This window comes from Panulirus ornatus, chromosome 29 (genome assembly GCF_036320965.1).
Source record: "Panulirus ornatus isolate Po-2019 chromosome 29, ASM3632096v1, whole genome shotgun sequence".
NCBI classification, from domain to species: domain Eukaryota; kingdom Metazoa; phylum Arthropoda; class Malacostraca; order Decapoda; family Palinuridae; genus Panulirus; species Panulirus ornatus.
This window is the reverse complement of record NC_092252.1, coordinates 17,331,660-17,355,358: the sequence shown is the minus strand read 5'-3', so window position 1 is coordinate 17,355,358 and position 23,699 is coordinate 17,331,660. Positions and strand designations below refer to the sequence as shown.

The 23,699-nt window shown below is 41.0% G+C and overlaps 1 protein-coding gene across 7 annotated transcripts in view; it reads left to right on the top strand.

Moving 5' to 3' along the window:
- Positions 1 to 23,699, top strand: part of Su(z)12 (Polycomb protein Su(z)12) — a 104,817-nt gene that overhangs the window by 57,074 nt on the left and 24,044 nt on the right. For all 7 annotated transcript variants that reach the window (XR_011714774.1, XM_071679326.1, XM_071679325.1 and 4 more), the window contains exons 9-10: positions 1,006 to 1,256; positions 9,868 to 10,053. Coding sequence is in view for 6 of the 7 variants with exons in the window: in XM_071679326.1 (XP_071535427.1) it covers positions 1,006 to 1,256; positions 9,868 to 10,053 (437 nt within the window). In the remaining variant the exon portion in view is untranslated. The remainder of the gene's footprint in view (positions 1 to 1,005; positions 1,257 to 9,867; positions 10,054 to 23,699) is intronic.

Genomic DNA, 23,699 nt, shown 5'->3' with positions numbered 1-23,699 from the left:
GGTGTGCACAGAGTAATGTCTGGCAAGATTGGATGTTGGAGATGGTGTGGTTAGCTAGTTGCTTTGGTTAAGAATATTTACAAGATGCAGTTGCTTTTTGAGTAGTTCATCTCAGGGATCTTTGGTGTGAGTGTTTAGCCCTACCTAATGGTGGGCATGGAAATCTCTGCATAGATGAGGGACATATGAAGATGTTATGTTGTAGTAAGTGCTGTGTTGTTTTATTTTGGATTGCAATTCAAGAGTGTAGTCATTATTAGTAGTCTGATTTGTGCTTTGATTAGTGTCTACATATGGGATGTTGTGGTGAAGTGTCATGAGTCCTTTTCCTTTTCATGTTGTCTCCCTTGCCTTTGAATTGTGCTGTCATATAAAGGAAGTAGACAGGGTCTAAGTGTAAGTTTGGTTTCATGGATGAGGGCCATGTGCATCCTTTGGTATATGTATTTTATACCTTACATTTTAGCCCCAGGAGTACCTTGTATCCTTATGAGGCTTATGCTGCACTCACAAATCTGGCCACATCAACTAGTTGGAACCATAGATCAGAGAGTGTTGTGATATGTGTGCATCTATGTAAGTCGTGTTAATAGCAAGTGTTTGTTGTCTTTATGGTAGTTGCATAGTGGGCATGAAAGGCTCTGGGATATGCTGAAATGGTGTTTGTAGTGATGGGTGATGTCCAGAGCATAAGCAGGAGAGTGTGACTTGTGTTTGTTTAGGGAGTGTTTGGAGGGTTTGAGTTTGGAGGTTTGTTGTTTAATACTTTCTGGTTGTTTCTGTATGTATGCATTTTGTTACTGTTTTATTTGTTGAAGATGAGGGGATTTGTTGAGTAGAGGTTACTGAAGTTTGAGGCAGGGGTAAGCTTTTTATTTTGACTTGAGGGTTGATGGTTGGTAAGAGAGTGGTTAGTTTGATAGGGGTCTTGTGCTGTTGCATAGATTTAATTTTAATAGTTATATAGATAAATACATATTTTTATATGTATGTATATCTTTACAGCCACATTCAAAAGGAGCAAGAATTGATGTTGCCCTCAATGAATGCTATGATGGCTCCTATGCTGGCAATCCTCAGGACTTGGTAGCCATGCCAGCTGGGTTTGCTTTTTCCCGTAGTGGGCCAACACGCCGAACACCGACCACTTCAGTATTAGTGTGCAGACCAAAACGACCAAAACCTTCCTTATCAGAGTTCCTGGAACAAGATGATGATTTTGATTTACCACGGTCATATATATTAGGTCACAATAGGTAAGTGTTTCAAGGAGTTTGGACATTGAGCACCATAAATATGATGGTGCTGTATTTCCGTATAGAGTATTAGTGTGATGTCCTTTTCAGTGCAGGGACTGTTCCTTTTGCACCTTTCCAAATTTCTGTGAAGTAGAATAATGTAAAGAAAGATCGAAAGTTCCGGTTGAGGTTTTCTTAAGTAGTGTTAAGAAAAGGAGGAAACCATTTTTTCTTGTAAGATGTCCTCTTACACATGAAGGGTTAATATAAACTGAGGCCTTAACTTGACAGTGACAAATTCTGCATTGTACTGTAACCATAGTCATTACTAGCTGAGTCCATTGTATAACAAGAGTCATATGTTTTGAAAATGCAAAGAATGCTGTGCACTAATGCCATAGAAAGGAAAATCAAAATTCATTGGTGTTTTAGCTGCTTGGGACAATTGAGAATGAAAGAGAAAGAGGAACATTACTGAATACTAGATGGAGAGAACCACTATAGTGAAGGTTATATTGGTACTAGAGGGAAGTAAGGAGAAAAGTCAGTGAAGAGCTTGGAGCAAAGCTGAATTCTTTATGCAGTGTGGTTTTATTAACCTTTTTGGTGCTGTGAAGGTCGATTTACAAAATTGATTTCATTACAGTGTCCATGGTGAACACTTGTGTGCCATTTAAAGGAACGTGCAGTGTTTTGGGTACCCAGTGCTCTGTGTATCTCTGGATTAGCCAGTCTTATAAAACATGTGTTGTCCTAAAATATAAGTTCTTTCTTTCTTTCAAACTATTCGCCATTTCCCGCGTTGGCGAGGTAGCGTTAAGAACAGAGAACTGGGCCATTGAGGGAATATGCTCACCTGGCCCCCTTCTCTGTTCCTTCTTTTGGAAAATTAAAAAAAAAAAATAATGAGAGGGGAGGATTTCCAGCCCCCCGCTCCCTCCCCTTTTAGTCGCCTTCTACGACACGCAGGGAATACGTGGGAAGTATTCTTTCTCCCCTATCCCCAGGGATAAGTGCTCAACTCTAAATTCAGAACAAAATCACTGATTTTGATAGTTTTTCTGCACCTATTAAAAAGATAATAAGACAATCTTGAAGGAATTTTGTGTACCTAAGTTTGGTCATTCCATTAAATATGTTTTTCATAAAACTAGGAATGGTTTTCTTAATTCAGTATATAAGAATAAGGAATTTTGTATTAGTTGTGCACGTTTTCATGAACTAAAAATAATGTCTGCTTTTTTATGTGCTGGGAGGCAATAGAAAGGAAAAGCATTTTCACATTGAAAAGTTTATGATCTTTTCCCTTGTTCTGGTGATAAAGAATTTTGCACATATTTAGGACAATTTGTGGTGTAAGGTGGTTTGGTTAAATAATGAAAGGGTAAGAGATGCGTGGAAATAGAAAGTGTGGTTGAGAGAGCAGAAGAAGGTGTGTTGAAATGGTTTGGACTAATAGATTGAATGAGTGAGGAAAGATTGACAAAGAGGATATATGTGTTTGAGAAGTGAAGGGAACAAGGAGAAACAAGAGACCAAACTGGAGGTGGAAGGATGGAGTGGAAAAGTTTTTGAGTGATCAGGGCCTGAAAATACAGGAGGGTGAGAGGCGTGCAAGGAATAGAGTGAATTGGAATGTTGTGGTATACTGGGGTTGACGTACTGTCAGTGGAGTGAACCAGGGCATGTGAAATGTCTAGGGTAAACCATGGAAAGGCCAATGGGGCCTGGATGTGAATAGGGAGCTGTGGTTTAGTTGCAATACACATAACAGCTAGTGTGAATGAATGTGGCCTTTTTTGTCTGTATTCCTGGTGCTACCTCGCTGAAGCAGGGGATAGTGATGCCGTTTTCCTGTGGGGCTGGGTAGTGACAGGAATAGATTAAGGCAAGCAAGTATGAATATGTACATGTGTATGTATGTATATTCAGATATGTATATGTATGTATATTTGCATATATGGGCATTTATTATCCCTGGGGATAGAGGAGAAAGAATACTTCCCACGTATTCCCTGCGTGTCATAGAAGGCGACTAAAAGGGGAGGGAGCAGGTGGCTGGAAATCCTCCCCTCTCATTTTTTGTTTTTTTTTCAATATTCCAAAAGAAGGAACAGAGAAAGGGGCCAGGTGAGGATATTCCCTCAAAGGCCCAGTCCTCTGTTCTTAATGCTACCTCGCTAATGCGGGAAATGGCGAATAGTAGTATGGTATGGAATGGGCATTTATGTATATATATATATATATGTATATGAGTGGATGGGCCATTCTTTGTCTGTTTCCTGACGCTACCTCGCAGACTCGGGAAACAGAGATTATGTATAAAAAATATATATAAATATGTATGTTTGTATATGAATGGATGGGATGAGATGGGAGAGATTTGTATTAGATTTAGTGAGAGGAACCCGAAGGTTCTGAGTCTGATTGAAATTTAGCAAGCAAGTATGAATATGTACATGTGTATGTATGTAGTGTCTGCGTATGTGTATGAGAGAGCTTGGGAAGTGAGTCAGTTGTTGTTTGCTGATGATACAGCGCTGGTGGCGGATTCATGTGAGAAACTGCAGAAGCTGGTGACGGAGTTTGGTAAAGTATGTGGAAGAAGAAAGTTAAGAGTAAATGTGAATAAGAGCAAGGTTATTAGGTACAGTAGGGTTGAGGGTCAAGTCAATTGGGAGGTGAGTTTGAATGGAGAAAAACTGGAGGAAGTGAAGTGGTTTAGATATCTGGGAGTGGATCTGTCAGCGGATGGAACCATGGAAGCGGAAGTGGATCATAGGGTGGGGGAGGGGGCGAAAATTTTGGGAGCCTTGAAAAATGTGTGGAAGTCGAGAACATTATCCCGGAAAGCAAAAATGGGTATGTTTGAAGGAATAGTAGTTCCAACAATGTTGTATGGTTGCGAGGCGTGGGATATGGATAGAGTTGTGCGCAGGAGGATGGATGTGCTGGAAATGAGATGTTTGAGGACAATGTGTGGTGTGAGGTGGTTTGATCGAGTAAGTAACGTAAGGGTAAGAGAGATGTGTGGAAATAAAAAGAGCGTGGTTGAGAGAGCAGAAGAGGGTGTTTTGAAATGGTTTGGGCACATGGAGAGAATGAGTGAGGAAAGATTGACCAAGAGGATATATGTGTCGGAGGTGGAGGGAACGAGGAGAAGAGGGAGACCAAATTGGAGGTGGAAAGATGGAGTGAAAAGGATTTTGTGTGATCGGGGCCTGAACATGCAGGAGGGTGAAAGGAGGGCAAGGAATAGAGTGAATTGGAGCGATGTGGTATACAGGGGTTGACGTGCTGTCAGTGGATTGAATCAAGGCATGTGAAGCGTCCGGGGTAAACCATGGAAAGCTGTGTAGGTATGTATATTGCGTGTGTGGACGTGTGTATGTACATGTGTATGGGGGGGGTTGGGCCATTTCTTTCGTCTGTTTCCTTGCGCTACCTTGCAAACGCGGGAGACAGCGACAAAGTATAAAAAAAAAAAAGAAAAAAAAAAAAAATATGCGTATATGAGCATTTATGTATATATATATATATATATATATATATATATATATATATATATATATGAGTGGATGGGCCATTCTTTGTCTGTTTCCTGACTCTACCTCGCAGACTCGGGAAACAGCAGTTATGTATGATAAATATATATAAATATGTATGTGTGTACATGAGTGGACGGGCCATTCTTTGTGTGTTTCCTGGCGCTAACTCGCTGATGTGGGAAACAGTGATCTAGTATAATATATGATTGAAATGGGAGACCAAATTGGAGGTGGAAAGATGGAGTGAAAAAGATTTTGAGTGATTGGGGCCTGAATGTGCAGGAGGGTGAAAGGCATACAAGGAATAGAGTGAATTGGAACGATGTGGTATACTGGGATTGACGTGCTGTCAATGGATTGAACCAGGGCATGTGAAGCGTCTGGGGTAAACCATGGAAAGTTCTGTGAGGCCTGGATGTGGAAAGGGAGCTGTGGTTTCGGTGCATTATTACATGACAGCTAGAGACTGAATGTGAACAAAAGTGGCCTTTGTTGTCTTTTCCTAGCGCTACCTTGCGCACATTTGGGGGGAGGGGGTGGTTATTTTCATGTGTGGCGGGGTGGCGATGGGAATGAATAAAGGCAGACAGCATGAATTATGTGCATGTGTATATATGTATATATCTGTGTGTGTATATATATGTATACATTGAGATGTATAGGTATGTATATATTGCATGTGTGGATGTGTATGTATATACATGTGTATGTGAGTGGGCTGGGCCATTCTTTCGTCTGTTTCCTTGCGCTACCTCACTAACGCGGGAGACAGCAACAAAGCAAAATGAATAGATAAAAATGAAATACATAGTGAATGTGGATGGATGTAGCCAGGATGAGATGGGAGAGATATGTATTAGATTTAGTGAGAGGAACCCAAAGGTTCTGAATCTGATTGAAACTTAGCTGAAAGGGGAGTGAGAAGAATGGTTTGAGAGTGTCCGATGGGAAAAATCTAAGGTTAATATGAGCATGAGGACAAAGAAGGGGATGGTAGAAGGTTTCTCCTGAAGTGGAATTTGTGGGAATGCAATATTAAAGAGTGAGGAAGTGAGTAGACAAACATGGGTGAGTACTGAAGTAGATTATGAAGGGTGGATGATTGTTAATGGTGCTTAGGCATCTGGTAGAAGAGGGGTGAGGAAGGGAGGATATTTTTTAGGGGGAGTTGTGTTGGACTGTCAGCAATGTTGATACCAGGGAATGAGTAACAGTGATAGAAGATTTGAATGCAGTAGTGGGTGATGTGCATGGTGGGCACCTGGTTCTCAAAAGGACTGACTATCCCAGTCCTGGTCCTTCACTCAAAGTGGATCGATGGTGCTGGTCCCAGTCCTTCCCAAAGAAAGGAACTAGGACTGACCTGTCACTGATCCTTGGTCGTTTCATTTATCATAAGTGAAAAATATTTATATGAAATAAAATACAAACAACCAATTGAAAACACTGGTACATGTAATACAAAAAGTAATTAATACAAGTAAGTACAATGATACTTTATTGTCCCTTCAAGAAAACCAGGATTTCAAAATAGCTGTCACTGATCTCTGATCTTTTCCCAGAGAGAAGAGCCACTCTATAGTGGCACTGGAAGGGATATGTGTATTAACTTTATGAACAAGTCCTTCAGTGCTGCGCTTGGGAACAAGTATTTGTTGACGATGAAGGGTTTCCATCAACTTGATTCCGGTTTGTTTTCTTTTTGTCCTGCCCTCATAGAGAATTCCAAAAAAGTCCTAATCCTGGTCATTCTCACCCTCACTGCTGCTGGGTTCCTTGCCTGAGTCCTTCAGAATCTTCACCATAATCACTATCTGCTTCTTCACCTTGGCTGTGATCTCCTTGTCATACATGATGTTGTCCTCCAACAGTCTCATCCAGCCCAATTTAAACTGAGGGTGTAGTGCGGCTGCTAGGAGGAAGTCCATATTCTCAAAAAGGGAATGAAACCTGCTTTTGATGCCATTCCAGACAGCAATTACCAGTGGCTGACACATCTTGATATTGGTGCTTTCCTTCAGCTCTTTCAACATTTTGAGAGATGGCAAAGGTGGGCAGAAGTGCCCCATGTAGGCTCTGTACTTCCCTTGCATGATGTTCAGTGCCTTACAGACTGGTTGCATCACCTCAAGATACTCTTTGAAGAAGCAGATATCAGCTGAAAGGAAAACAATGAATCTTTTAGTCCCATACTTAAATTTTTTACTTTTTATATGAGTAAAAAAGTTTTAATGCCATTTCCTTTTTAATGAGGTAGCATTAAGAACAAAAAGTTGAGCCATAGAGGGAATATCCTCGCTTGGCCCCCTTTTTTGTTCCTTTTTTTGAAAATTAAAAAAGAAAAAAAAAACATGGGAGGGAGGATAAGAACGGGACAAAGATTGATTGGATCTGAGGGTCATGCCAATTAGGTGCAGGACTGGTCAAGGTGAAAGAGGTGGTTTTGGATTTTTGTCATTGTCACTCAGTCAGTCAGTCAGTTAGTTGATTAGCAGATTGGTTAGTTATAGGTTTAGTTGATTGGCAGATTGGTTGGTTATAGGTTTAGTTAATTAGCAAATTGGTTGGCTATAGGTTTGGCAGCATTTCTTTGAAAGTATTGTTGGCTTCTACTGTTATAATCACTGCTGGCTGCTGCTGCTGCTGTTGCTGCTGCTGGCAGGCAGACAGGCATGACACAGGCAGGCAGTGTCTAGTGGCATCCTGCTAACCATTTTATCTGAATCCAGCTCAAATCGGTGTATCTCCGACCCTTCTGTGGAGGGTGCTAGGCTGTAATGGTGGAGGAGAGGTAACGAAAACGGCGGGTGTTGGTGTGGACCAATCAGCGGTGTGGGCGCGGTGACACCAGCCAATGGGAGGCACCCTGAGGTTGGTGTCCACATGATCAGTGCGTTGTGGGCGTCCTCTCCCTTCCCGGTGATCACGTGAACATGTTCCCTGTACACACTTTGGTTCCGTGGGCCCACTTCCGAAAATGCTGATTGATTGATTGATTGATTGATTATTTAACATTTATACCTTTTCAAAAAGAAAAGTAAAATGAAATTGAAAAGTAAAAAATTACTCAATAGATGAGAATGAAGGTACCCCAAAAATGTTGCATGCCCAGTGTAGTCCATGAAGCTTCTCCCTGTCTTGGAAGATGTTGAGTAGACGAGACACCCTGTCATAGACGGAGTTCCATCTTGTAACGGTTGGGATTGTCAGCAGCATCCTTATTTCAGCCTTGATGGTGTCTGATTCATGTGAACTTGTTGCTTGCTTGTTCCACAGCTCCTTAGCTTTACCAAAAGTGGTCTGGTACATCTTCCTGTAGAATGATGAGTTCAAGGCCTTGTCAGCATCAGAGGTAGCCACTAGGTTTATGGTGCGGGTGGCGCACCTTGTGTGCTTCGGCAGGACGTATTCAGAATCTTCTGTGGAACCAGCTGAAAACAGATGTTAGATATATATAATTTGTTTGAGTGAAAATGAAATACTTTCCCTGTCTTGTCTTTCCCTCCTCCTATAACCTTTCCACCTGTAACCTTTAAGTCCACAAACATACCACTTTCTGTTTCTCATACTCTTTGTTTTCTTTCATCCATGATGGCCACAAAGAAGGCATGTTTTTGCCTGTTCCTTGTTGGCTGCTATGAAAAAAGAATGGAGAAATTGATAAGATATCATTGGTGAGAAGTTGTGAAAGTAGGTTTGTGATCTGTGCGTTCATGCAAACAATTGAGTTCCAGCTAATGTGTGATGGTGGTAGAAGATGCCAAACTGGGAAGGATTTTAAATTAGTTTGCTAGGGGTAGCTGATAACAAATAGTATTTATTATGTAATGATGAGGAGTTTAGAGACACAGATGATAATGTGTTTGGGATGTATATATGTTTGATGATGATGAAAAGAGCCAAGTGCAACAATAACTATATCGGTGAGTAGTTGACACTAGGCTGTATAGTGCTTTGTGTTAGCAATACGCTACCACCAGAGGTTTTTATTTCTCCAGGATCTTTATCACTTGTTTCTCTGCTGTTTTCTTATTTCTGTATGGTACATTTTCATTTCATAGGAGAGAAATTGTTTTTCCATTTACTTGAAAAACATTCATTTTTCTGAAGCCTCAGGAAATTTATGTGGCTGCATAAGGTGTTGAATATCTTATAATACTGTTATCCATATTTTATACATATAATTATATATACACAGTATTCTAAATTTTTGTGTAGTCATGCCTCTATACTCTTCATGGAGAAATTTCATTCTGCTGTAGATTACAGACTTTTGATATGAGTTGTACATCTCATCTCTGGACCTATCTGCCTTCATTACACTTTTTATACTGATGTCCTTACATATCACAGTGTCAGGGCCATGCTTCAGGAACTATGCCGCACATGATGGTTTGATGTTTTCTGTCTGGTTGTTTGCATGTTTTAACAGTTGACAAACCTGCAGAATATGTTCTTATGACTTATTCTGTTCTCAAGAAGCCTTTTCAGTGTGATTAGGGAATTTGAATTGCCTCATTTCTGATTAGCATGGGTTAGTTGGGTGACTGCATAGGAACAATGCATGCTGCTGACATGCCTGTTGTAGGAGACACCATGGTGCAGGTGTAATGCTTTGCATTCCAGTTCATGACTAGTTCGTTTGATTATAGAGTAGGGTAGGTTAACAAAGTGTTATTAATTACACTATCCACAGAGCTGGTCTCTCCTGTCTTGTTAAGTCCCTGGACCAAACTCACCCTTCTTGTCTAAGAGGATGCCACACCGTGCTAGGTAGGGATTGACTCATTTGTATCTGTTTGTATAATCATAACCTCACTTTTTCCATCTTTCCTTTTCCACATGATAATAGCAAGAGATTTTTATGCTGTCAAAACAGTTTGTAAAATGGATTAGAGTCTATTTCGATAGGCTAGTAGGATCGTGTCTATAGTGTTTTAACATTTTGTGGTAATTATTAAAGCATTTGATTTGTGGGTCGAAAGATGTTATTGCAGTTACCAGCCGTATGACTTCATTCATTTTTCTGAGATAGTAAGTGAATTATACATCTCTCATGTATTCATGATGTGTCTTTCTAGATTATATCACCACACAATGACGTGCCTGCCAATACAACCACATGAGCTGGATGAGGACAGTGAAGGAGAACATGACTCAGAATGGGTCCGTCATAAAACACAAATGATGATTGATGAGTTCTCTGATGTCAATGAGGGTGAAAAGGAGCTTATGAAGATGTGGAATCTTCATGTCATGAAGTATAAGTAAGTTATATCAGTTTTTAGCATGAACAAATCTTATCTGCTATATCTGTCAGTGTTAAATATGCTCCCAATCTGTTGGGGTGTAATAGACATCCACAGCTTCTCAGATCACTCAGGCATCCTCAAGCCATGCCTTGTGTTAAAGTGAAATTTAAACTTCTACACTTTCTGCATGTAATTTGATTCTTCAAGTGATTCTTTGTCTATATTCTCACATCTGTGTACACAAAACACGTTAGTTGCATTCAGTTCCCAGTCATTCCCTTGGCATTCACCTCTAAAGACTCCCTGAACCTGTTCATTTCTAACACTGTATCTCCATTTCTTTTCCAGTTTAGCTATTTTTTTTTTTGTTCCCTCTGGTGTACTATTGTGTATCTTCTTGACCTCTCATTTGCACATATCTTGAGTGACCATACCATCCTGAATTCATCCAGGGACCTATGTAGTGATTTTCTCATGTCATGTTTTTTTCACATCATCATTCTTTAGTTTGTCCATCTTCCTAATACCAGTTATGCTAATTAAGTTTCCCATCTCAACTGCATTTATTTGTGCTTTATCTTTATAAAGGATGGGAAGACCTATTTGAGTAACCATGGCATTTTCACCCATGTCCATGTATGTATGTGATTTCACGCTTTAAATAAGTTTTAGGTCCAACTTAGCCAGTTTTTGATGTGCAATCATGTACCTTCATATGCAGATGCATGTTACTCAGTGCTTTAACTGCCACCAAATGTAGGTTGCCCTGACTTGAATTTGACATCTCAGTGACTATAGTTAAGTTTCAGGTCCAAGTTTTATCTATTTGTCTAAATATCTATATCTCTTGATATCTGTTCCCATCTGGAACTCCATCAAGGGGTTGGCCATGTCAACATAGTCTCTATAACTAAAGAACTCTAGTGCTGCTTCGTAGTCTTTAGTGCCTCACCGTTAACAGGCCACTGGCAGATGGCAAGTCTAGCACATTGTTTGCAGAGGCTCCTACCTAATTTTTGTAATGACTTCTTTTATCCAATGCTCCTTTTTACTACTTCTTCCAAATGTTTCTACCTAATTCTCTTGCCTAAATGATCCAACCTCGTACTACTATGTACTGTTCCTTCCATTTTGCCAGAAGGCAGGGCTAGCGCATAGTGCTCACGAAGAATGAGCTGTGTGAGTTAAGTGTTGTCAAGTGTTACAATGACAAGTAGAGATTGTTTGTTTGTGGACAGAATGCCAGTAATCCACATGTTAGTGAGGCAGAAAGAAAAGACAGCTACCTGGGTCAGTGGAGTGCTGGCTCACTAAGCAGATGTCACTAACCCTCCTGATACCCAGGTGAGTAGTACCAGTAACATACCTCCCTTGTTATTGGCTACCTACCAACAGGTATGCTTTGGTTGAATTTGAGGTCTAAGGCTATCTCAGCCTTCATGGAATGAATAATCATGTAATGGTAAATGCAGATGCTTACTGATAGGTGCTTCATTAAAAGTAGGTCACCAGGCTCTTATGTTTCATTTTTCTGAGACTGGTTAAGTTATGGGTGAGTTCAGCCCCACCTTGTCTAAGTTTTAGTTCCAAGGCTTTCTTAGTCACAGTTTGATGTTTAGTCATCTAACTTTTTAAGGAGATGCACACCGATGAATGCTTCAGCATCCTCTAAAAGTAGGCTGCCCTGATTTACCTTTGTAGACAAAAGTAGCTTGACGTGTCCACATCTTTAGACTGCTCAGGTGAGACTACGAACCCCTGGAGCCTATCTTTCCTCTGGTTTCGAGGTTTATGGTTACAAGAGCTCAGAATCAACCACAAGTGCTTCACGTTAACCATGAAAGGTTTGTGGGTTTTGTGTCAAATGCGTAGGTTACCTGGTGCAGATGCATTTGTGAGAAAACAAATTATATGAAAGAGGTTGTATTCAGGTGACAGTGTTTTCCCTTGTTTAGCTTTATCAAGTCAGTGACATAGCCAAAACACTAGGAGACAGGCAGGAGGGAATGGTAAGATGGGTGAAGAGGATGAGGTGCATCGCTAATTTGGCAAAGGGAGGGGCAAGGAAATGATAAGACTGGTTAAGGATGGGGGAAGTTTAGGGATTAGTGTGGCAGGGAGATAGGAGAATGGTGAGGTTGGATGTAGCTAGGGGAGGGTCAGAAGATGAATGGGAAGGTTAGGTTTGGAAGGTGAAGATGTAGGGGTAGGATGGCAGGGGAAAGTGCCAGAGAATAGTAAGTTTGGGTGAGGAAGGGGTAGTGTGGCTTGGGAAGGGGCAGAGGAATGGTAAGGTTGGATGAGGAAGAGGGATGTGGTAGGTTAGTGTATTAGGAGTTAAGAAGGGGAATGGTAAGGTTAAGATGAAAAAGTGGGAGGTGTAGGGTTAGTTTGGCAGGGAGAGGGAAAGGGAAATGGTATAAGTTGGGTGAAAAAGGGGAAGATAAGGGGTAGTGTGGTGGGGAGAGGGGCAGGGAAATGGTGAAGTGGTTGAGAAAGGGGTAGGAACAGGGGAATGATAGGTTGGTTGAGGAAGAGGAGGTGCAGGGGTAGTGTAATGGGGGTAGGGATAGGGTAATGGTAAGGTTGGATGAGGATAGGGGAAGTGTAGGGGTAATTTAGTGGGGGAGGGGTAGGGGAGTGGTAAGGTTGGGTGAGATAGTGGGAGGTTTAGGTGTAGTGGAATGGTAAGGTTGGTTGAGGAAGGGGAGATGGTGGGTTACTTTGATAGGGGATGGGTTGGGTAATGGTAAGGTTTTGTGAGGAAGGGGGAGATATGGGGAAGATGTGGTGGGGGAATGGCAGGGGAATGGGAGGGTTGGGTAAGGAAACAGGAAGTATAAGAGTAGCGTGGTTGAAAAAGAGATATGGTAAAAGTTTGTGAGGAAGAGGGAGGTGTTGGATAGTAGGGAGGGGGGGGGGGGGCAAGGCAGGGAATAGTAATGGTAGGTGAGTAAGGGGGAGGTGTTGGGGTAGTCAAGTGGGAACATTAAAGAGAGCAATGATGGACCTATCTACAAGTACCTATAATGAGATTTATCCATAATGACAGGGCTGTTGTGAGATGCTCACCAAACATCTTGCAAGGAGGAATCTAGGAAGGTGGGATTGTATAAGGGAGATAAAAAAAGTTTGAGAGGAGAATGGATATAAGCAAAAGAAAAATGTAGGAGGAGAGAGGGTGAGCAAGGCATAAAGTTGTGAAGGAAGAAAGGGAGAGCATGAGGGAGAAAAAAGGGTTAGGGAGAAGGATGAGAAAATAAGTTTGGTGGGAGGGAGGTAGAGTGTAGAGAAAATTGTATGGGAATGGAGATGAACTGGATGAGCAGTAAAGGAGGAGGGATGGTATGAGAACATGCACTAGAGAAGGTGTGGGATGGGTAAGGAATGGAAAGATGCTTCGGCTGTTGCAGGGGTTTCATTTTGGTCTCATATCTTTTGGGTATTGTAAGCTACCCACAGTATTTTTCAGTGCAAGTATAAGTCTTTGTGCTCTACACTCATAATATTAAGCTTTATAGATTAAAAGTATCGCTACCTTGCAAACGCGGGAGACAGCGACAAAGCAAAATAATAGAATATATATAAATAGATTAAAAGTATACAAGTCAAAAACATCATTTAATGTTACCATCATATTCTGCTCTAAACATCTGAGTGCAGGAAACACAAGAAATTGTTGTTCATCTATCAACTTATTACTGTCTGTGAAAGTATTGGTCAACATAGAGAAATGCACGATGAACATTGGAAGGTCATTGTTGTGAGCATGATCATGTATTACTGAAAAGATGGCCTAGTGCTAGGGCAGTTTTTTGTGGTTGCATGTGTCGCATTGTCTTGCCATGTTACGAAGTATTGCCCATGTACTGGTAAACAGTAAATGACTGCAACTCAATAGGAATATTATCCTTAAACTTGTAAGAATGAAATTGGATTCTGTATTTTGCTTTGAAAGGTTTTCTAACATTAACCTGAGGATAGAATTCATGTAAAAAGTAGTCAGTTCTTTATGGAGTAAATAACTGCCTTTCCCACTGAATAGAATTGAAAAATAGATTACACTCTTAGGTACAAATAAAGAGAAACTCAAGAAAACGTTCCCATATATTTTAGGGGTATTTGTGTAAGTTTTTTCTTTGTTTTGTTTTTACTGTCCAAACTTTCACATCACCTTCCACACAAGACAGCTTATTTTATAGTTAGCTGTCGAAAGCATTTGTGTGATCAGCTCCTTTTGATGCACTTTGTGGCCTTACATTTGCCTCCATCACCATCCTTGCAAATGAGTAAGTTGCAGCAGGCTGAGGTGAAGTGAAGAGCAAATAGGGAAAGTATTTTGAAGGATTTTTGTGTGTGTTCGATTGTGAGGGTAGCAGATGTTGGATGTTATGAACGTGGAGGTACGTGAAGTGAGAGAGGTATGACAGGTAGTTTAGTGAAAATGGAAGAGGTGCTGAAAGCCATGTGTGAAATGGTGTGGCAAGTTGGCTTGAGTGAATGGGATTAAAGTTGAATTTCTTAAGAAAGGGGATGTCTTTGTTGTTGACTGATTAGTGAAGATTTTCAGTATGTGTATAGATCATGATGAGGTGCCGGAAGATTGTCAGAATGCCTCTCTGGTGCCATTGTATAACGGCAAGGAGACCATAGGTGAATATTCATATAATAGAAATGTAAGTTCGTTTAGTGTGCCAAGTCAGTTTTATGGGAATGTAATGATTGAGAGGGTGGTGGCTTACACAGAACATCAGATTAGGGAGGAACAGTGCAGCTTCAGGATTGTTAGAGTATTGGGAAGTGATAATATTTGATGGCTTTCTGTCTATCTATCTTATCTCTGATGCCTGTTCCAGCTGGAACTCCCTCAAGGGGTGGCCATGGCAACATAGTCTCCATAACTAAAGAGCTCCAGTGTCTCTCTTCTTAGCCATTTACTGCCTCACCCTTGACAGGCTACTGGCAGAGGGCAAGTCTAGTGCAGTGCTTGCGAGGCTCCTACCGACTGTTCCTAATGACTACTTTTATCTAATGCTCCTACCTAATGCCCCTGCCTACTACTTCTACCTAATGTTTCTACCTAATGCTCCTACCTAAATGTTCCTACCTTCTACTTACATCTACTGCTCCTACCATTTTGCCAAAAGGTAGGGCTAGCGCATAGTGTTCACCATAAGAAAATCGAGTTACGAAGAATGAGCTGTATGAATTAAGTGTTGTCAAGTGTTACACATGTGACAAGGAGAGATTGTATGTGTGTAGACAGAATGCCAGTAATCCACACGTTAGTGAGGCAGAAAGAAAAGACAGCTACCTTGGTCAGAGGAGTGCAACTTGACAACCACTAAAGTGCTGGCTCATTAAGCAGGTGTCACTAACTCTCTCAATCCTCGGATGATTAGTATGGGTAATATACCTCCCTGGTCATTGGCTGCCAGATAGAAGCAGTCAGGAGTTTTAATCAAGAGTAAGGCATGTGTATAAGTAGGTAGAGAGGATGGTGAGTTGATTCCAGGTGAAGGTGGGTCTGTGGCATGGATATTTGATGTAATCATGGCTGTTTAATTTGTTTATGGACAGGGTTCTTAGGGAAGTAAATATGAGGATTATGAGGAGAAGAGCAGATTTGCATTGTGTTTGTTATTGTTTGCTGGTGACATGGTGCTTATGGCAAATTCAAGTGGAATCTGCTTAAGTTATTTGAGTTTGGGATAATGACAGAAAAGAAAGTTGAAAGTAAATGTTAATAAATGTAAAGGTGTTAGGTTTAGCAGTGCTAAAAGACTAATGAATTAGTTAGGATGTGAGTTTGAATGGAGATAACCTAGAGGAAGTAAAATGTTCATGATATGTGAGAGTGGATATGTCAGTGAATGGAACCAGTGGAGCCGAAGTGTAATAGTGTGGGTGTGGGGATGATGGTCTTGGGCACATTGAGGATCGTGTAGAAAGATAGAGGTCACTGTCTGGAAGTGCTCAGTTTAAAGGTGTAGTGCCAATGCCTTTGAGGCAAAATTCTGTTCTGTATCCAGCTGTTCTTGTGCTTAGAATGTGATATTACAAGAAGAGGGTTTACAGCCTGCTTCCCCCACTAGGTAGTGGCCTTGTTTTAGGTGAAGAAATTTGTAGGTGTTGAGAGAGCTTTTGAAGGAAGTTTTGTTGTTAACACTCAGGAACACCTTTTTCTTTCAGCACAAGATGATCCACTGATCCACAGATATACATGGATGAGGGATGATTGAAGAGAATAAAAGGCTTTGATTGACAGTGTGGCAGTGGATGAAAGATTGAGAAAGGCTGTGCTGGATGCTAGAGTTGTGAGAAGATTCTTTTAAGACTGACCATTTTGTGGTTCTTGTAGGGAATAAGGATCAGGGAGAAGTGGAGGTATGGTGTAAGGAAGAATGGCAAGGTAAATGTATTGGCAAGTGAGATAATGAATCAGGAAATATCCAGGGAGGAGTATGAAAGGAAGGTAACTGAAAGTTAGATGGAAGTGCAATGAATGTAGGAATGCAGTCATTTGTGAATGAGGTGTTTTAAAATGTTTAGAGGAATATTAGTAAAGGTTGTAGAATCAGTAGCTGGATGCAAGTTATTGAGATACAGGAATAAAAAGGACAGTGCATGATGGACTGAAGAGATTGGAAATGTTGTGGAAGAGAATAAAAAGGCATATGGTAGATTGATCATTAGGAATGTATACGGGGAAGTTCAGCAAAGGAGTAGGGAAGAATACAAAATGTGTTAGCAGAATGTTAAGAAGCGATAGAGGAAGCAAAGAAAGAATATTTGAAGATTTTGGCAATAAACTTAAGTGAAAAGTTTTAGGATAATAAGAAACTATACTGGAAGGAGGTGAAAAAGGAAAGAGATGGATGTAAGAGTAGAAATGTTGATATGAGAAGTAAGGAGGGGGAATTGCTGAATCAAAAGAAGTGAAAGGAAGATGGAAAGAGTATTTTGAAGAACTGATGAATGTGGGAGAAGTGGAGGCAGCAGTTGTTAACATGCATGGGTATGGAGGAAGGAAGAGTATACAAGTGCAGAGGCCTATAGAAAAGAGGAAGGTATGAAGGGCAATAATGAGTCTGAAGGTAGGAATGGCACCTGGAGTGGATGGGATTACGGCTGAAATGCTGAAGTATGGAGGAGAAATTATGATATAGTGGATGCATTTTATATGTAATTTAGCATGGAAACAAGGTTTTACCTCAGGATTGGGTGAAACCTATTATTGTTCCTTTTTCAAAGGAAAAGGTGTGAAGGATGTATGTAGCAGTTACAGGGGAATAAATCTTAAAGTATATAAAGAAAAGTGTATGCAAGAATATTAGTTGACAGAGTGGTGGAAGTGACTGAATGCAGAATAAGTGAAGAGCAAGGGGCTTCTAGGAGAGGTAAGGGATGTGCGAATCTGATTTTTAGTAGAGATGACTGTGGAAAAGTATGTAGCGAAAGGTAAGAAGTTATATGCAGCGCTTATGGATCTGAAGAAAGTGTATGACTGTCAAGTGGAATGCTTTGTGGGATGTGTTAAGGATGTATGGTATTGGAGGGAAATCTCTTGGGATGGTGTAAAAGTCTTCTATAGAGAAGCAAATGCTTGTTTAAGAGTGGATGGAGAGCTGACTGAAAGTTTTGAGACACATGTAGGTGTGAGGCAGGGCTGTTTGATGTCACCATGGTTTTGAAAAATGTGTATGAGAAATACTTAGAAAAACAGATGGATTTGTATGTAGCTTTTATGGATCTTGAGAAGGTGTATGATAGGGATGAGAGATGCTTTGGAAGGCCTGAAGGGTAAAGGGTATGGGAGGTAAGTTGCTAGAAGCAGTGGAAAGCTTTTACTAAAGATGTAAGGCATGTGTAAGAATAGGAAGAGAGGAGAGTGATTGGTTCCCAGTGGAGGTTTGTCTGCAGCAGGGGTGTGTCATGTTACCACGGTTTGATTTGTTTGTGTATGGGGTGGTTAGGGAAGTAAATGCAAGAGCTTTGGAGAGAGGGGCAAGTATACAGTCTGTTGGGGATGAAAGGCCAGGGAAGTGAGTCAGTTGTTGTTCACTGATGATACAGCCCCATGGATGGAGTGATAAGAGATGAAAGCAAAGCTAGGGAAAAGGGGTGCAGAAATGGAGTGTAGCAGTGTGATATGATGAGTAGTGGCAAGCCTGTTTGCAGATGATACTGTGTTGTTTGCTGAGAGTAAAGAGAAGTTGCAGAAGGTTGTAAGTGTGCTTCATGATGTGTGTGTATGCAGAGGAGATTAAAGGTAAATGCAAATAAGAGTAAAGTAGTGGTGTTTGAAAGGCAATGGAGTGAAAGTATAGATTTTATAGAACCATATAGAGTGAAAGAAGAATGTGTACTGAATTGTGCTGTGGATATTGGGGATGGGGGAAGACTGGAAGAAGTGAGGGAATTTAAGTATTTGGGAGCTGTCTTGGGTAGGTGTGATGATATGGAAGGAGAGAGAGAGAGGAGAGAGCAGTAGAGGATAGAAGAGTCATTGGGTCCCTTGATTGAATAATGAAGGGTAGAGGTGTAAGTATGAAAGTGAAGATAGGATGAAGGGACAGCGTAGTCCTCCCAACCGTGACCTATCCAGCTGAAACATGGACGTGGAATGAGGCATAGAGGTCAAGAATCCAGGCTGTGGAAATAAGCTGTTTGAGAAGAGCATGTGGTGTAACTAGATGGAATGAAGAAAGAAATGGAAGGGTGTATGAGAGATATGGTATGGCAGGGAATGCAAAGGGAATGAATTGTGGAGTGGTAGAATGGGTGAAACATAATGCTTTGAGATGGTTTGAATGGGCTTGTGAAAAGAATGCAAGACTGGGAGTTCACAAGGAGTGTATGATAAAGGGGTTCATGTGAGTGGATGACCACCTGTTACATGGACAAATAGGGTGTAGGAATACTGGAGGGAGAGAAACAGGAAGAATGCATGGAATGATGTATGTGAGGGAGGCAGGTAAGACAGGGATGAGTAGAGACTCCTATGCCCTTGATGGGAGTTCCCTAAGGGAATGGGCATCAGAGATATAGATAGATAGATAGCTTGTGCATGCTGATAAATTGTGGGGTATATAATAAAAAGGAGTATGTTGAAGTATAGTCAAATGATTGAGGTATTGGAAGCAAGAAAGATGTTTCAAGAAAAGAATAGGATTTAAATAGCAAGAAAAGACAAAGGCATTGAATTTAGTTTATTTGCCATAGAATGTCAGAAGGCAAAATAAACTTTTGCTAAACAGGATTATTATATGGATTCACATGATTATAATGAATCTTTTACGAAAGGAAGACTTGAAAATTTTTCATGTTAGATTTGTAGACATTTATGACCATTTGACAGCATGCAGTGGTAGGAAGATGGTGACCTACAGGGTCATTAGGAATTGTAATTGAAAAAAAATTTATGTCTTAGGCTGAAATTTTATCAAACAGAGACCATGAGCAACAGAGAAAGATTGGAACGATGTAGGGATGAGTGGTGAAACAAGATGATGTGGACTGTAACATGTCAGTACACTTTCCACTTCTGCATTTTCTCATCATTTACTAAAAGTGTATTAATCTGCTTAATGCAAATTAGATTGATATATTGAATTTTTGTGTTTTCACTTTTATTACATGCCTCAGGATTTATAAGAACAAATATGTTATCTACCTATATATATATATTTTTTTTTTTTATACTAATCGCCATTTCCCGCATTAGCGAGGTAGCGTTAAGAACAGTTGCTGTCTCCTGCATTAGCGAGGTAGCACAAGGAACAGACGAAAGAATGGCCCAACCCACCCACATACACATGCATATACATAAATGCCCTCACACGCACATATACATACCTGTATATTTCAACGTATATAAGGGAGCTGTCAATGGATTGAATCAGGGCATGTGAAGCGTCTGGGGTAAACCATGGAAAGTTCTGTGGGGCCTGGATGTGGAAAGGGAGCTGTGGTTTCGGGCATTATTGCATGACAGCTAGAGACTGAGTGTGAACGAATGGGGCCTTTGTTGTCTTTTCCTAGCGCTACCTCGCACACATGAGGGGGGGAGGGGGATTTTATTCCATGTGTGGCGAGGTGGCGATGGGAATGAATAAAGGCAGACAGTGTGAATTGTATGCATGTGTATATATGTATGTGTCTGTGTGTGTATATATATGTGTACATTGAGATGTATGGGTATGTATATTTGCATGTGTAGACGTGTATGTATGTACTTGTGTATGGGGGTGGGTTGGGCCATTTCTTTCGTCTGTTTCCTTGTGCTACCTCGTAAACGCGGGAAACAGCGACAAAGCAAAATAAAATAAATAAATAAGGGAGCAAATGGGAACTTCAGTTAAGGGGGCTAATGGGGAGGTGATAACAAGTAGTGGTGATGTGAGAAGATGGAGTGAGTATTTTGAAGGTTTGTTGAATGTGTTTTATGATAGAGTGGCGGATATGACTGGTTGGTAAGGTTATTTAATGTATGTATGTATTTATGATTCATGGTAAGGTGCCTGAGGATTGGCGGAATGCTTGCATAGTGCCATTGTACAAAGGCAAAGGGGATAAAAGTGAGTGCTCAAATTACAGATGTATAAGTTTGTTGAGTATTCCTGGGAAATTATATGGGAGGGTATTGATTGAGAGGGTGAAGGCATGTACAGAGCATCAGATTGGGGAAGAGCAGTGTGGTTTCAGAAGTGGTAGAGGATGTGTGGATCAGGTGTTTGCTTTGAAGAATATATGTGAGAAATACATAGAAAAGCAAATGGATTTGTAAGTAGCATTTATGGATCTGGAGAAGGCATATGCTAGAGTTGATAGAGATGCTCTGTGGAAGGTATTAAGGATATATGGTATGGGAGGCAAGTTGTTAGAAGCAGTGAAAAGTTTTTATTGAGGATGTAAGGCATGTGTACGTGTAGGAGGAGAGGAAAGTGATTGGTTCTCAGTGAATGTAGGTTTGCAGCAGGGGTGTGTGATGTCTCCATGGTTGTTTAATTTGTTTATGGATGGGGTTGTTAGGGGGGTCGACGTGCTGTCAATGGAAAAGACAGAACCTTCCATGGTTTACCCCAGACGCTTCACATGCCCTGGTTCAATCCATTGACAGCACGTTGACCCCGGTATACCATATCGTTCCAATTCACTCTGTTCCTTGCACGCCTTTCACCCTCATGCATGTTCAGGCCCCAATCACTCAAAATCTTTTTCACTCCATCTTTCCACCTCCAATTTGGTCTCCCACTTCTCTCGTTCCCTCCACCTCTGACACATATATCCTCTTTGTCAATCTTTCCTCACTCATTCTCTCCATGTGCCCAAACCATTTCAAAACACCCTATTCTGCTCTCTCAACCACACTCTTATTATTAGCACACATCTCTCTTACCTGATTATTACTTACTCGGTCAAGCCACCTCACACCACTCATTGTCCTCAAACATCTCATTTCCAGCACATCCACCCTCCTCTGCACAACTCTATCCATAGCCCACTCCTCGCAACCATATAACATTGTTGGAACCACTATTCCTTCAAATATACCCATTTTTGCTTTCCGAGATAATGTTCTCAACTTCCACACATTCTTCAATGTTCCCAGAATTTTCGCCCCCTCCCCCACCCTATGATTTACTTCCGCTTCCATGGTTCCATCCGCTGCCAAATCCACTCCCAGATATCTAAAACACTTCACTTCCTCCAGTTTTTCTCCATTCAAACTTACCTCCCAATTGACTTGACCCTCAACCCTACTGTACCTAATAACCTTACTCTTATTCACATTTACTCTCAACTTTCTTCTTTCACACACCTTACCAAACTCAGTCACCAGCTTCTGCAGTTTCTCACATGAATCAGCCACCAGCGCTGTATCATCAGCGAACAACAACTGACTCACTTCCCAAGCTCTCTCATCCACAACATACTGCATACTTGCCCCTCTTTCCAAAACTCTTGCATTCACCTCCCTAACAACCCCATCCATAAACAAATTAAACAACCATGGAGACATCACACACCTCTGCCGCAAACCTACATTCACTGAGAACCAATCACTTTCCTCTCATCCTACACGTACACATGCCTTACATCCTTGATAAAAACTTTTCACTGCTTCTAACAACTTGCCTCCCACACCATATATTCTTAATACCTTCCACAGAGCATCTCTATCAACTCTATCATATGCCTTCTTCAGGTCCGTAAATGCTATATACAAATCCATTTGCTTTTCTAAGTATTTCTCACATGCATTCTTCAAAGCAAACACCTGATCCACACATCCTCTACCACTTCTGAAACCACACTGCTCTTCCCCAATCTGATGCTCTGTACATGCCTTCACCCTCTCAGTCAATACCCTCCCATATAATTTACCAGGAATACTCAACAAACTTATACCTCTGTAATTTGAGTTCTCACTCTTATCCCCTTTGCCTTTGTACAATGGCACTATGCAAGCATTCTGCCAATCCTCAGGCACCTCACCATGAATCATACATTATCATACATACATTAAATAACCTTACCAACCAGTCAACAATAGAGTCACCCCCTTTTTTTTGATAAATTCGACTGCAATACCATCCAAACCCGCTGCCTTGCCGGCTTTCATCTTCGGCAAAGCTTTTACTACCTCTTCTCTGTTTACCAAATCATTTTCCCTAACCCTATCACTTTGCATACCACCTCGACCAAAACACCCTATATCTGCCACTCTATCATCAAACACATTCAACAAACCTTCAAAATACTCACTCCATCTCCTTCTCACATCACCACTACTTGTTATCACCTCCCCATTAGCCCCCTTCACTGAAGTTCCCATTTGTTCCCTTGTCTTACACACTTTATTTACCTCCTTCCAAAACATCTTTTTATTCTCCCTAAAATTTAATGATACTCTCTCACCCCAACTCTCATTTGCCCTCTTTTTCACCTCTTGCACCTTTTTCTTGACCTCCTGCCTCTTTCTTTTATACATCTCCCACTTATTTGCATTATTTCCCTGCAAAAGTCGTCCAAATGCCTCTCTCTTCTCTTTCACTAATAATCTTACTTCTTCATCCTACTACTCACTACTCTTTCTAATCTGTCCACCTTCCACGCTTCTCATGCCACAAGCATCTTTTGCGCAAGCCATCACTGCTCCCCTAAATACATCCCATTCCTCTCCCTCTTCCCTTACCTCCTTTGTTCTCACCATTTTCCATTCTGTACTCAATCTCTCCTGGTACTTCCTCACACAAGTCTCCTTCCCAAGCTTACTTACTCTCACCACTCTCTTCAGGCCAACATTCTCTCTTCTTTTCTGAAAACCTCTACAAATCTTCACCTTCGCCTCCACAAGATGATGATCAGACATCCCTCCAGTTGCACCTCTCAGTACATTAACATCCAGAAGTCTCTCTTTCGCGCGCCTATCAATTAACACGTGATCCAATAATGCTCTCTGGCCATCTCTTCTACTTACATACGTATACTTAAGTATATCTCTCTTTTTAAGCCAGGTTTTCCCAATCACCAGTCCTTTTTCAGCACATAAATCTACAAGCTCTTCACCATTTCCACTTACAACACTGAACACCCAATATATACCAATTATTCCCTCAACTGCCACATTACTCACCTTTGCATTCAAATCACCC